The 14,218-nt window shown below is 37.1% G+C and overlaps 1 protein-coding gene across 2 annotated transcripts in view; it reads right to left on the reverse strand.

The window, feature by feature from the left end:
- Nucleotides 1-8,954: 8,954 nt before the first annotated feature.
- Nucleotides 8,955-14,218, reverse strand: part of sorl1 (sortilin-related receptor, L(DLR class) A repeats containing) — a 65,029-nt gene continuing 59,765 nt past the window's right edge. For both annotated transcript variants that reach the window (XM_056263340.1, XM_056263339.1), the window contains exons 41-48: nt 14,023-14,207; nt 12,658-12,777; nt 12,416-12,580; nt 12,158-12,332; nt 10,906-11,012; nt 10,516-10,714; nt 10,208-10,420; nt 8,955-9,180 (exon numbers count right to left, since the gene is read on the reverse strand). In XM_056263340.1, the coding sequence (XP_056119315.1) occupies nt 9,113-9,180; nt 10,208-10,420; nt 10,516-10,714; nt 10,906-11,012; nt 12,158-12,332; nt 12,416-12,580; nt 12,658-12,777; nt 14,023-14,207 (1,232 nt within the window). In that variant the 3' untranslated portion in view covers nt 8,955-9,112. The remainder of the gene's footprint in view (nt 9,181-10,207; nt 10,421-10,515; nt 10,715-10,905; nt 11,013-12,157; nt 12,333-12,415; nt 12,581-12,657; nt 12,778-14,022; nt 14,208-14,218) is intronic.

Here is a 14,218-nt window from a genome sequence, read left to right on the forward strand (position 1 = left end):
TTTTGGTTTATTATTTGGACTAGTGGAAAGAAAACATCCAAAATACACATTTGACTGTTTATTTGATTACATTTATTTACATATCTTTAAAAAAACTCCACCTCAGTAGCACTTACACCAAACTCTACAGTTTTATTTCTATCAATTTTCTGAACGTTTTTACTGAAGGGTTTGTTCACATATCATTTGCCTGGTTTATAATGTTTTCATATGTTTTTTAATGGTGGTTGACAGTATTTTCTGATTTATGAAGTGATAAAAAAAAAATCCAAACTTCACTCGGTAAAAGCATTTCGGCTAACTCTAATTTAATCAGATGAAGCCACATTTGCTTATTTGAACATAACGTTTCAGAAAACTGGTCAAAATATGATATGAAATGGGAAAGGAAATCTGGTGTGTCGGGTGTTTCAAAGCAAACCCTTGGAAAAGCATTTTCTCCATCTCTTATACTTTCAAAACCAATGCCAAATCCTTTCAGACTTGCACTTAATGCCCCTTATTTGGTGTTGTGACAGCAAAGCTCCCAATCACAAGAATTTATATGAAAGGGTCAAGGAAGTTATATCGCTCTTGAGCCGAGAACAACCGCCTCCAGCACTAGGCACAGAGGGAAATCATGGCCCGTGAGACGAAGGGCCAAATTCCTGTCAGAAACACTAAAAGTAATTTATATTTAGATTTGAAAATGTAAAAGAAAAAAACCTTTTTCCAGAACCACTTAAACTGACATAACACAGAAGGTCTCCTACAAATCTGCCCTATACGACTTCTTGTGCCAGACCTGCCCTTGACCTTCTTCTGCCACCTGCCTGGTGACCTTTCACCTCTTGGAGCGTGCGGTTCAAGAGGCTCCTGGTGTTTTATGGAAGGACTGGATGCTGAGCACACAAACACAGGACACATACAGGCACACGGGGACTATTAGACCTGTGGAAAGAGCTCTGTCCCGGCTCTGTTAAAAAAGACCAACCATCAGTAAATCTGAACAGGTGCTTCATTTCTGCAATATCATTTCTGCATTTCTTTTCTTCAATTTTGAACATTAAAATATAATATTTTATATAAAAGTACATTCAAATGTTTTATTAAAAATAATTGAAATAGTGTGTAAAATTTTTGAATTTTGAGTAATAATAACTGCTGTCAATAATGAGCATTTTAAAATGTGTAATAATTTTACTATTCTATCATATAATATATTTTTAACAAAATTTGATAAAACCACAAACAGCTGGTCTGGTAATAAACTTATAACTTAAGAAAAATTAAATATTATAACAAAATTTAAAAAAAAAAGACAGATAAACAACAGTAAATAATATAATAATCATTATTATTCATTTTTAAATTCTCTGTACATTAAAATATCATTAAAATGGTTTGCATACATGATGAACTTTTTACAACATTTAAGCAAAAAAAGTAAATAATAATAATAAATAACTAAATTCAATTAAACTCCATTAAAAATAAATCATACAATATTCATGATTTAGTGCAAAGGTTACATCTCTCAAATCCTAAAAATATCTTACATCAGTTTTCATAAATAGATACTTTTTTGTTGTTCATTTTTTAGTTGTGGCATTGTTTAGTCTCAGATCAAAAACATATTAAACAGTATCCCTAATAAAATGATGAAAGCTGAAGTCTTGAAACACGATATGCACTCTAAGAAAGCCGTTTTGCTTTTTCCCCTGTCGAAAAGTGACCAAACAAGCGAAGGAAAAAGCATCACAGATGAAGTGAAAGGAAAACAGCGTGTTTTGTGCTGGTGCACCCACTGCTGGTGTTTCCTTTTAAATGTAATGTCTAGTCATCTTTATGATCCTTCTGCCCTGATTGTTGTTCATAATCATATAGTTATTTTTAAAAACATTTATATAATTATTTCTGAAAACAAAAACAATGCACAGTAAAATCAACAACATTTTAAAGGGATAGTTCACCCTCATATCATTCCAAACCCGTAAGATTGCCGTTCATCTTCGTAACACAAATGAAGATATTTTTAACGAAATCTGAGAGCTTTCTGTCCCTTCATTGACAGCTACCCAACTACCAATTTCAAGGCCCAGAAAGGTAGTAAAGACATCATAAAAATAATCTGTGATTCCAGTGGTTTAACCTCAATTTTATGAAGCGACGCGAGTGCTTTGTTTGCGCAAAAAAACAATATCTTACAGGGTTGGGATGGCATGAGGGTGAGTAATTAAAGCTGCAGTCCGCAGTTTATCCTATTTGTCGCCATCTCTGTTCGAAATCTGCAATTGCAGTTATTTGCTGAATTATCAACTTTACGCGAGTTGTGCCTCGGCACGGCACAGCGCGGATGAATCCAATGTTTGAGGAGAGTGTGTGTCTGTCAGTCGCCTCGCCGGTGCGGATACTGGCATTCAGAATCACAGATTTCTCTTTTTGGAAGTATGACCATTGACCAACATAATAATTTTCACCGGAAAATGTCATCTGAACAAGTAAGTAACATCCACTTTTGTTCTGACCAACTAAGGGAAAAAAAGAATTGCAGTAAATCGCGCTGATTAAATGTAACGATCGCTTATCATATCACGTCAAACCGTGCAAATGATACTTTGTTCTCAAATTTTTATGTTCAAATGTTCAACATCAGCATTGCGTGACTACATTTAATGTCCTTCCGATATGTATCCTTGTTTTCGCATTGGTCCGGTTGCAGTCTCTTTTTTTCTGTAGCCACTCCGAAGTCCGAACGAAGTCTTTTGCGTTTTACAGCGGGTGAATCTCTAGTTGTCACTGGTGATTGTCGTTTGAACCTTTCTGGATCCGCCATCAAATTGATAAGTTTAATGATATCAAGTGCAGTGAGAAAAGGCTATAAATCTCCACCTCCAACATCCTCACACGCAATATAGCTTATACTAGCCGAGACTCCTTCTTTATATGTACAGATGTAACGTAATGACGCAAAGACACGCTCGAATCTCCCGCGGAAATCCACCAGCACCACTGGAATTAAAAACATTATTACAAGCTTACCGTTTTGAATCGAGCTAAGGCAAGCAGATAGTTTTGAACACTGGCTGGTAATGTATTTGCTAAAAAAAATTATTTTGGATAATTTTTATCCCAAAAAAGCTACGGACTGCAGCTTTAATGACAGAATTTTTGGGTGAACTGACCCTTTAAGTGTCAACATTTAAGCCGAAGCAGAAAACAAGACAGAGTCATTTCCACTTTTTCAGAGGATCTATTTTTAGACCTGGACCTTTCTGTCTGACCTTTTCTCTAAAGACACAGATCCATTACCACATTGACCTCTTGTAATTGTTTGTCCCAGTGCAGCTTTGGCATTGTAAAACTTAACAGTCCTTATCTGTACACACTAGACAGCTCACATCAATTACCTTCCCATTACAAACATCAAAGAAGCCACTACATTACGCTGACAGTGTAGCATCAATGGAAATCTGCTCAAAAATCGTCAGCTTAGAAACATTTCAAGAGTTTGAGTTTTCTAATAAAAGAGATCACAAAGAAAACATCTTGTCAGCTAATAAACCTTAAGAAATATTAAACGTCAAATCAAAATTTAAGAAATGTCTTCTGTTTACTGTTGGTAAAGGTATTATACAGATAAAAAAATTCTAAATTTAAATATTACTTTACATTTTTAAACTCTGGATCTATTTCATATCAGCTGAAACTTTAGATAAAACGATTTCAGGCATCTACACATTTGGTTGAATTATAGAAAAATATGCATATCTGTGCAAAGTGTTCATAGATGAAGATGTTATGCTTTCTCTTTTTCATTTTGTCTCTATTTAATTGTCTATGAAGAATTCTGTATTTTGTGAATAGAACAGATTGGTTCACACAACGAACCAAAGTTCATACTCCTATGGAAACAGTGTATCCAATATATGCAATATATGTCTTCTTTTGGTATCGTTGTTCTCACCAAACAGAAGGAATAACAGTACAGTAAGCAAGTACAGCACATATTAGAGTGAAGGTGAAAAAGTAAACTGAGACATGAGAGACATCTGCTGGTGGATTGGGGAAGCTGCAGTATTACGATTGAGACCTTTTTCAGTCCCAATTTGATAACATTTTGATGATAATTTGATACACTGTCATTGTCACATGCTAAACTCATTCTAGAACCCAAATTAGCTGTCTGAATGCCTGAAGGGCTATATTTAAAACCAAAAACAATTAAATACAAACATAAAAAAGAGAGATAAAAAAAAAGAAAAAAATTATTTTGCATATTTAAAAATAAATCTTGATTTTGAACCAAAAAAAATAACTAAAAAAAATTGAATCCAAAAAAGATTGAAATATTTCTATATTATCTAATTCTTGAATTAGTTTCTATACACAGTATAACAAAAAACCTACTACAATTATGTTTGGTTTGTGTATATATGCTGGGCAAGGATAAATCGCAGCCAAAATACAATTATTTTGTATGTATAAATACACTCACATGCATGTATATATTTAAGAAAAATGTGTTATTTATATATAAAATATTTATATTTATATATAATATAAATCATGAATAAATGTATACATTATATACCTGCAAACATTTCTTAAATAAATACATGCATATGTATATATATATATATATATATATACTGTATGTGTGTATATATATATATATATATATATATATATATATATATATATATACACACTTACCGGCCACTTTATTAGGTACCCCATGCTAGTAACGGGTTGGACCCCCTTTTGCCTTCAGAACTGCCTCAATTCTTCGTGGCATAGATTCAACAAGGTGCTGGAAGCATTCCTCAGGGAGTTTGGTCCATATTGACATGATGGCATCACACAGTTGCCGCAGATTTGTCGGCTGCACATCCATGATGCGAATCTCCCGTTCCACCACATCCCAAAGATGCTCTATTGGGTTGAGATCTGGTGACTGTGGAGGCCATTTTAGTACAGTGAACTCATTGTCATGTTCAAGAAACCAATTTGAAATGATTAGAGCTTTGTGACATGGTGGAAGTAGCCATCAGAGGATGGGTACATGGTGGCCATAAAGGGATGGACATGGTCAGAAACAATGCTCAGGTAGGCCGTGGCATTTAAACGATGCCCAATTGGCACTAAGGGGCCTAAAGTGTGCCAGGAAAACATCCCCCACACCATTACACCACCACCACCAGCCTGCACAGTGGTAACAAGGCATGATGGTTCCATGTTCTCATTCTGTTTACGCCAAATTCTGACTCTAACATCTGAATGTCTCAACAGAAATCGAGACTCATCAGACCAGGCAACATTTTTCCAGTCTTCAACTGTTCAATTTTGGTGAGCTCTTGCAAATTGTAGCCTCTTTTTCCTATTTGTAGTGGAGATGAGTGGTACCCGGTGGAGTCTTCTGCTGTTGTAGCCCATCCGCCTCAAGGTTGTGCGTGTTGTGGCTTCACAAATGCTTTGCTGCATACCTCGGTTGTAACGAGTGGTTATTTCAGTCACTGTTGCCCTTCTATCAGCTCGAACCAGTCTGGCCATTCTCCTCTGACCTCTGGCATCAACAAGGCATTTCCGCCCACAGAACTGCCGCTCACTGGATGTTTTTTCTTTTTCGGACCATCTCTGTAAACCCTAGAGATGGTTGTGCGTGAAAATCCCAGTAGATTAGCAGTTTCTGAAATACTCAGACCAGCCCTTCTGGCACCAACAATCATGCCACGTTCAAAGTCACTCAAATCACCTTTCTTCCCCATACTGATGCTCGGTTTGAACTGCAGGAGATTGTCTTGACCATGTCTACATGCCTAAATGCACGTAGTTGCCGCCATGTGATTGGCTGCTTAGAAATTAAGTGTTAACGAGCAGTTGGACAGGTGTACCTAATAAAGTGGCCGGTGAGTGTATATATATATATATATATATACACAGTGGCCTACACACATATTTTATGTAAACAAAAACTTGTATTGATGCTATAAATGTATAAACAAAGCTAGCAAAAATGGCACTTATGATCTACAATCAGAGTCACTATTTTGGCGTATGCATGTTTAATTAATCAGAGCTGAATTCTTCTGACAAATACAGGTTAAAGAGAGCAGCTCATTGAGCAAGCGAACGCTCTCTGAAGCGTTCAGCTGTGAAACCACCGCAGGCTCCGCGCTCACCGTGACGTCACGAACGCATCTGTGCTGGAGGAGTTTGAAGTGAGGATAAATAAAGGGTGACAAGTTCAAATAAACAGAGACAGGAACAGGCCTTGCATAAAGACATCCCTCCTCTATAAACATGTCTAATTGTGGTTCAAATAAAGCCCCCGCATCAATAAACACCGGGCAAAAGGGCCAGAGGCTGAGGTAGGGAAATGAAGCAACTGTTTTCTTTAGGTTTATTTATTTTCATAAATGACTTTTATTTCATATAATGTGTCGTCAAGAATAAATAAGTTGATTTGAGTCGATTTTTCGGGAGATTCCAAATTATTCCATAATTACAGCAAGTTTACTTATTCACACATGCACATTAAAGTCGGCATTAAAAGGCGAAAATCTTTTCTTGATTTTTTTCCATTGGGAATTGATTGGATAGTTGGATCGTGTGCAGGGGTCATGTATTTTTGTAAGCCAACCCGGAAGTTAGCATCACCATTGGCTTTTGTATTTTTGAAGAAAATAAGGTCTGTGACTAACAAAAGCTTACGATTCTTACACGTTTTGTTCATCATGATATTCTTCACAAATTAACACAACCTTCATTAATGTTCAACGTCACCATCACTAAGCTTTCCAACTATTTCAGTCATATATATATATATATATATATATATATATATATATACACTCACCGGCCACTTTATTAGGTACACCTGTCCAACTGCTCGTTAACACTTAATTTCTAAGCAGCCAATCACATGGCGGCAACTCAGTGCATTTAGGCATGTAGACATGGTCAAGACAATCTCCTGCAGTTCAAACCGAGCATCAGTATGGGGAAGAAAGGTGATTTGAGTGACTTTGAACGTGGCATGATTGTTGGTGCCAGAAGGGCTGGTCTGAGTATTTCAGAAACTGCTAATCTACTGGGATTGCTGGGCATATAACATTTCCCCTGAAAGTTCGAGTCATAATAGTTTGCAAGAGCGTGATTATACATCGAGTTACACAAAGCAAGAGAGGTCAGATTTAACATTTTCCACATTTATTTCAGCATAAGTGGTTCATAAAACATCTCATACTGTACCACTTAAAATATTCTTATCTTTAAAACCCTCAGTAGGCAGGCAAGATTAAATATTTAAACATGGCAGTGTCCAACATCACTGCTATGTAAAAATGTTTAGATCTTTTTGACCAAAAAAACAAATGGGTTTCAAACTGGGCATGACAGAAATATCGCCACAAATGGTTGCGAGTAAAGAATACAAACAAGACAAAATAAAAACGGTGGCTCAGGATTCACACAAGTGCTGCACTGGAACTTTTAAAACATTATACAGTGGTAATTCACAATATGTCGATACACACATTTCCTATCGCACTATTCCTGTCTTTATACAATTTTCATTATTCTACTTGTTTAAATTTTCTGTGAGTGTGTGCATATGTGTGATCACATTGACATACTGCTACATACTTTACTCAGTGTGTTGTAATAAGGCAATGTGGTACTGAAAGAAACACAATTTTACTAAAAACAGCCGCATCTACCAACTGAACAGTTTCGTTTAATGCCAATTAACAATGGGAGAGAGTATCATTAATAATGACCACAAGCATTTAATGTAAACTGGCCATAAACCTCATTTAAAATCCTTGAACACAAATAAGCAGGGGGTAGACGGTAACCATTTTCCTTTTTTCTGGTCACCTCAATATAAGATACAAAACAAGAAGAAAAAAAATACATTCATAAACAAATCTTTAAGCAACACCCACAATTCAGTTAAAATGAAACATGGATTTAACACATGTACCTCTTCACAACTGTTCGGGAAGGCAAGACGTCTGCGCTACCCTCTGCTTTTCTTAAGCTTGGCACAAGAGACTAAGATGAAGCCTTCTGGTTCGCTCAGACAAGAGCTGCACAGGCTTCACTGCAATATGGAACTACTGTACAGCACAATAGTCTCTGAATTAAACACACTGCGCTGCCTGTGGCAGTGTGACTGATATCGCTGGTACATCTACATTAACCCAGTTCCCTGAGAACACTAAAGGACTAAAACCATGGCAGCACACAGGATATGCAATAATATTATCTTTGCTAGATAAAATGAGTAGGATAAATCAAAGGAAAAAAGCAGACCGTGAACATGAGCAATTTTTATGGACTGAGACTTAATGTGAACTACACTAATAACCTATATTGTCTTAATTTTGGTCATTCTTTTCTGAAAATAGCTGATAAAAACGACCAAAATAGGTAACAATTTTCACATTTTCAAAAAGCAGAGAGAATTTTAAACCTATTGCTGAGCAAGGAAATTAACAATGGACACAAAGTGTAAACAAGGTACCATGGACAAATGCAGGCCTACTGACAAAGTGACACAAATCGAGCATACGGTATGCAACAAAAAAATCGGATCCTGTGCAAGAGCCTACGTACCGCCTTCCCTTTTTATCAGCATTCATTGGTCCATTTTCATCTGTATACATATGAGGTTTGCTTTCTAGTTTTTTTCTTTTGTGAATTTTTGCACTGATGTACCCATATCTAGATACTTGTTTTGGCTTAAAGCAAATGTAATGCTCGTGTGAGAGTTTGTACAATAAGGGTCTTTTCCCTGTTTAGTAAGTCTGCCGATCAGCTGACAAACTCCTTCACAGTTTGCTTCAGTTAATGCCTACAAAGTCCAATACCCACATATATTATATATAAAAAATAAGTTATTGCGCATCCGAAAAAAGTGCATCTTATATTTAAAAATATCTCTTTCGCTCCATGCTTTCTTTTCTTCCTCGGGGTCCAGAAACATAAATCCAGCGTTTTTCTAAGTGACGGGGAGTCAAGAGGAAGGGAGCTCTGCAGCTTGAAGGTGTGCCGGATGGGCACGTAAGAAAACATGATGAGGAAGTGGAGTAGGAAGTGAAGGAGGAGGAGAGAAAGAGTTGTCCAGCTATGCAATCACCATGGGAACGTCATCTGAAAAGCCACTGATCATAGGAGCGTCTTCATCATCGTCACCTTCAGAAGAGAGGGAACAAAGAAACAACATTAGCAGCTCATTTTCATAGTGTGGAAAAGTTTGTGCACTTAATAAAGTGAGCAGAAGTGAACATAATTCAAGTGACCTGAACTTAATTGAATGTGACCTGAACTAAGCTGAATTGAAATCAAGTAAATGCAACAACTAAACTGAATTGAAGTGATCAGAACTCTTATTGAATTCAGCTAAGTTTTAGCATGTAAAACTTTGTGCTTAATAAAGTGAGCTGAAGTGAAACAAACATTATTCATGTGACCTGAACTTAATTAAAAGGGACCAGAACTAAATTGATGAATTGAAATCAAGTCAATGCAACTGAACTAAATTGAATTGAACAGAACTGAATTCAGTTGAACAAAGTGCTCAAGTGAACTAAATGGAAATTAAATTACATATAAGTGAACTCAAATGAAGTAAACTGAATTGAAACGACAGAATTGAACTGAACTGAACTGAAGTGAAATTAAAACTAATTGAAGTGAAATTAAATAAATTGAACAACACACCTGAAGTAAACTGACCTGAATTGAAGTAAACAACTCAAGTAAACCAAATTGAAATAAATTCAATTCAAGTGAACTGAACTAAAATAAATGGAACTGAAGACAACTGAGCTAAACTGAATTATAGTGAACTGAACAAAAATTAAGAGAATAAAAGTCAACTGAGCTAAACACAAGAGTTCTAAACTAAACTGAAGTGAACTAAAATAAAGTCAACCGATTTAAACACAAGTGAACTTTAGTCAGTTGAGCTAAACTGAACTGAAATGGAATGAAGTGAACTTGAAGTTTACTGAGCTAAACTGAACTGAAATAAAATGGTCAACTGATCTAAACACAAGTAAACAGTGAGCTAAACTGAATTAAAATGGAGTGTAGTGAACTGAAGTGAAGCTAACTGAACTAAACGGAAGAGAAGTTAACTACAGTAAATTACACTTCTCTGAAGTACACTGAAACAAAATACAGATTTCATGAAAGGTAGGACTCAGGCTGGTCTTACCCAGCTCATCTCCTGAGGAGAAAATGGCAGAGCCCAGGCGAGAGTTGTAGTGGCTGTTAGCGAAGGCGGTGAAGTTGTGCTGTAGCCGACGGTGTCTGAGATAAAGCACCACCAGGCCTCCACACACACCCACCAACAGCAGGAACAACACTGGAACAACCACCGCCGCCATGTCTTCGGATTTACCCGACTGAGATTTGGCATCATTCGGCCCTGAACAATGACAAATGTGTGTCAGGATCAACGTCTGGCCAAACAAATAGCCACAGATATATAGGCAAAAATGTTTAGTGTGTAAAAGCTCATGCCTGCTGCTTTGCCCAGTTCGTCATATAACAGCACCGCCGCCTCTCCACACAGCTGGTTGTTGAGCAGGCAGCGCGCCCGCACTGAGAACGTGTAGTTATGGCCCACCAACAAGCTGTTGATCCTGAAGAATGTCTCCGTTGTGTTACCCAGACACATAGTGGAGTTGGTGACACTGTCATGCACATACACCTCATAGCCCTGAAGAGTCAAGCGATCATTAGTGAAGCCAACAAAAACAAGGAAATGGAAAAAGCCAAATAGGAAAGATGTTTCAAACAGTTTTCTTTGGGATAATGTGCACTAATAAATCATGCACAATAAAACCAGAAATGTTAATTGAGTAAACAGTCAATGTGGATTTTATGTGGAGTTTAAAGGTGGTTTCTAACCCTGCTTTCATTGAAGGTCCGGTCCTTCACAGCCAGGCTCTTCCAGAAGAGGAACACATGATCCTGTTCTTCTAAGATTTTGAGGGCCTCAGGTGCAGGCAGAGAAACTGTGTGGAATGGATAAATATAGGTTTAGAGCAAAACAACAACACACACACACACACAAAAAAACAGCATGAAATAACCAATTTTTTACTCATGGCATAAATACACTGCCATTTAAAAGTTTGGGGTCAGTAAGTGTTTTTTTTTTTTTTAAGAAGTATGCATTAAACTGATCAAAAGTGACAGTAAATGCATTTATAATGTTACAAAAGATTTATATTTCAAATAAAATACTGTTCTTATTAACTTTCTAATCATAAAAGAATAAATATATTAAGCAGCACAACTGTTTTCAACATTGATAATAAGAAATGTTTCTTGAGCAGCCAATCAGCATATTAGAATGATTTCTGAAGGATCATGTGACACTGAAGACTGGAGTAATAATGCTGAAAATGCAGCTTTGTCATCACAGAAATAAATTAAAATTTAAAATAGATTAAAACAGAAAACAGTTATTTTAAATTCTAATAATATTTCACAATATTACTGTTTTTACTGTATTTTGATCAAAGAAATGCACCCATGGTGAGCAGAAAAGGCATCTGTCAAAAACAATAAAAATTTGACCGACCTTTTACCAACCTGACAGGTTGTGTAGTGATGGGAATGGAGGATTTGGTTAAAAAAAAAAGAGTGAATGAAAATGTGTGCTCTTAATATTTTTATAATGAAGAAATTGTGTTATAAACGCAGGCTCTGCTACATCGTGGGCTGAAGGGGTAGCAGGCACTTCACTGTGTGCCACATTATATGATTGCCTCTCATACCGTAAATTACATAATAAAGTGTAAGTACTATACAACTAATATTAACATATTAAACACATTTAGTGTTTCACTTTTTCCAATGATGTCTGCAGCTGTACGTGCTGTAATATGAGCGCTCCGCCTGACCTAGGAAACGGTTTCAGTGAGAATATTTCAGCAGTTATGTGTGTCCTGTATTTCTGTCGACTGAACCAGCAATGCCGATCATTGAATTGAATTAATAATTTTTTGAGTCTTTCTGTGAATTTGCCAAATGCGTTTGCATTTGTTTTTGCTAAAAATCTCCCCCTCTGTGTGTACCGACAGATGAAATCCTTCAGGCACCCATGACCTTTTTTATGGTACAATGTTTCAGGCAAGAAAAGAGATGACTCTACCCGTGTTGAGTGTGTAGCTGGCCTCTTTGCTCATGTTGAGCAGCCTGATGGTGATGCTGTAGCGTCCTCCAGGCTCCAGGCCCTTCAGCGTGTACTCCACCGTGTTGTTCTGAGTGTTCACCTTATAGTCCCGCTCCGTTTTACGAACCGTATCTCTCACGTGCACTGCATACGTCTGATATATACACAAAGATGCTTGAAACACCCCCATCTGACATAACTAAATTATAAAAACATTTAAATTGACTGTTTTCATACCAAAGGACTGCTGGGAGAATCGAATGGCGGCTGCCACTTCAGAGTGGCCTGCGTCTTATCCACTCGCACTTTGTGCAGGTTTCGAGGTGGAAGTCGCTCGTTGGGGATCATCTTCACAACAGCAAAGTCTGATGGAGGACCCATGTATGGAGAGATCACCCTCACCTGAAGAACACACACAGTCACTTCATCTGGACATCATGGCGCCAAGACGGATCTTCAAAGTGAGGGTGGATACTAACCAGGAAGAGGTATTGCTCGTCGCTGTCAACGATCACAGTCAGACTGGTGGAGGTGGTATTCACCCTGTGAGGTCTGCGGTACAGATCCAGGAAGGAGGTGGCGTAGAACACTCCATACACCTGCGAAAACAGAAGATGGTGTCTCACTAGCCTCTTTTCAGCTTAACGGCGTGGTCACATTAGTGAAATTTCAGCAAAAAGGGTCCATTATCTATTGACAATATAGTGTAGCAATGTATGAAGCAAAAGCTCAAACCAAGCAGCTTTCTATTAGTCAACGTTGCGAATTTGCGTGACTAAACCCGATGCAAAAATTGCTTGAGGAAATCTTTCTTCCTCAAGAGATAATTTCAATCTTAGTACATACTAGTTAGACACTTAATATATAGTGTGACCAATGAGTGCTTTACTTGATCTCATATCTTACAGTATTTATAGTTTTCTTTTCTTTTCATACTTTTAAATACACAAAGTAGAGCTGCACGATTAATCGTTAAAAGACCCACAATCTTCTTCCTAAATGACCATGATTCGACTATGTCCATTAAACCTTGGAGAAGTACGATCACACAGCGAACATTCAAATCTGCGTTGGCGCTGCCTGCAGTTGTCATGTACAGGTATGAAACAGCTTCACAAACAGACTTTTCAACCACATAACACAGTAACATTATTTCTGTTACAATAATTCAATTTATCACAGCAGTACTGGGATAAAAGTTTATAGTTCGGATAATAAAAACACTGATGTCTCAATATAGAGTAAATCACCTTTTGAACGTAATGACACTTAAAGATTGTATTAACTACATCGTTAAACCACTAGGTGGCAACAAGTGAATGTTTAAAATGTATTTGTCATTGGATCGTACATTATTCAAGAAATTCGTTTAAAATTGCTGATTCATCCAGTAATGAAACAAGTGAAGTCTTTTTGATTGAATCATTCATTCAAACAGATAAAACATTTTTTAATTCAAATTGATTCAATATTTTTATATAGACTGCAGCAATTAATATTTTGTCAGAACCTCTAGTAATTTACGTTATTTTGTTTGTCTATTCAGAATCGTGGGAAAATCGTGATCTCTATTTTAAACAAAAGATCCATTCTCAATTTATCCAGAACCATGCAGCTTTAACACAAAGCTTGTATGAATTTAGAGCTAATCTGTATAAAAGTCTTATTTTTTAATTAAAAGTGAGAAACTCAATAGTCTGAGTTCATATGACCACCTTAAACGTGAGCAAACTTTTTCACTCCCGAACGCACAAATTCCTACTGAAATTCCTGGATTTCGGCCTTAATGCTTCACCTATAAATGTGACCGCACACTTTTATGAGCGTTTATGAGTTAGTCTCACCTCAGCTTGAGGGCCGGTCCAGTTGCAGTCTACAGCGGTCTGGTTGAGCGCTCTGGCCTTTAGTGACGGCTCGGCAGGTCTTATGCCTTTGGTCTGCTGGCGGGACAGAGCAGTAGGACTGTCTCCATCATCCGTGTGAGCCCACACCGCCACCTCATACACTATCCCTGCTGTCAGGTTAGTGGCTATACAGAAA

The sequence above is a fragment of the Rhinichthys klamathensis genome, unplaced genomic scaffold (assembly GCF_029890125.1).
Source record: "Rhinichthys klamathensis goyatoka isolate OS25496 unplaced genomic scaffold, OSU_Roscu_1.1 h1tg000206l_1, whole genome shotgun sequence".
NCBI lineage: Eukaryota > Metazoa > Chordata > Actinopteri > Cypriniformes > Leuciscidae > Rhinichthys > Rhinichthys klamathensis.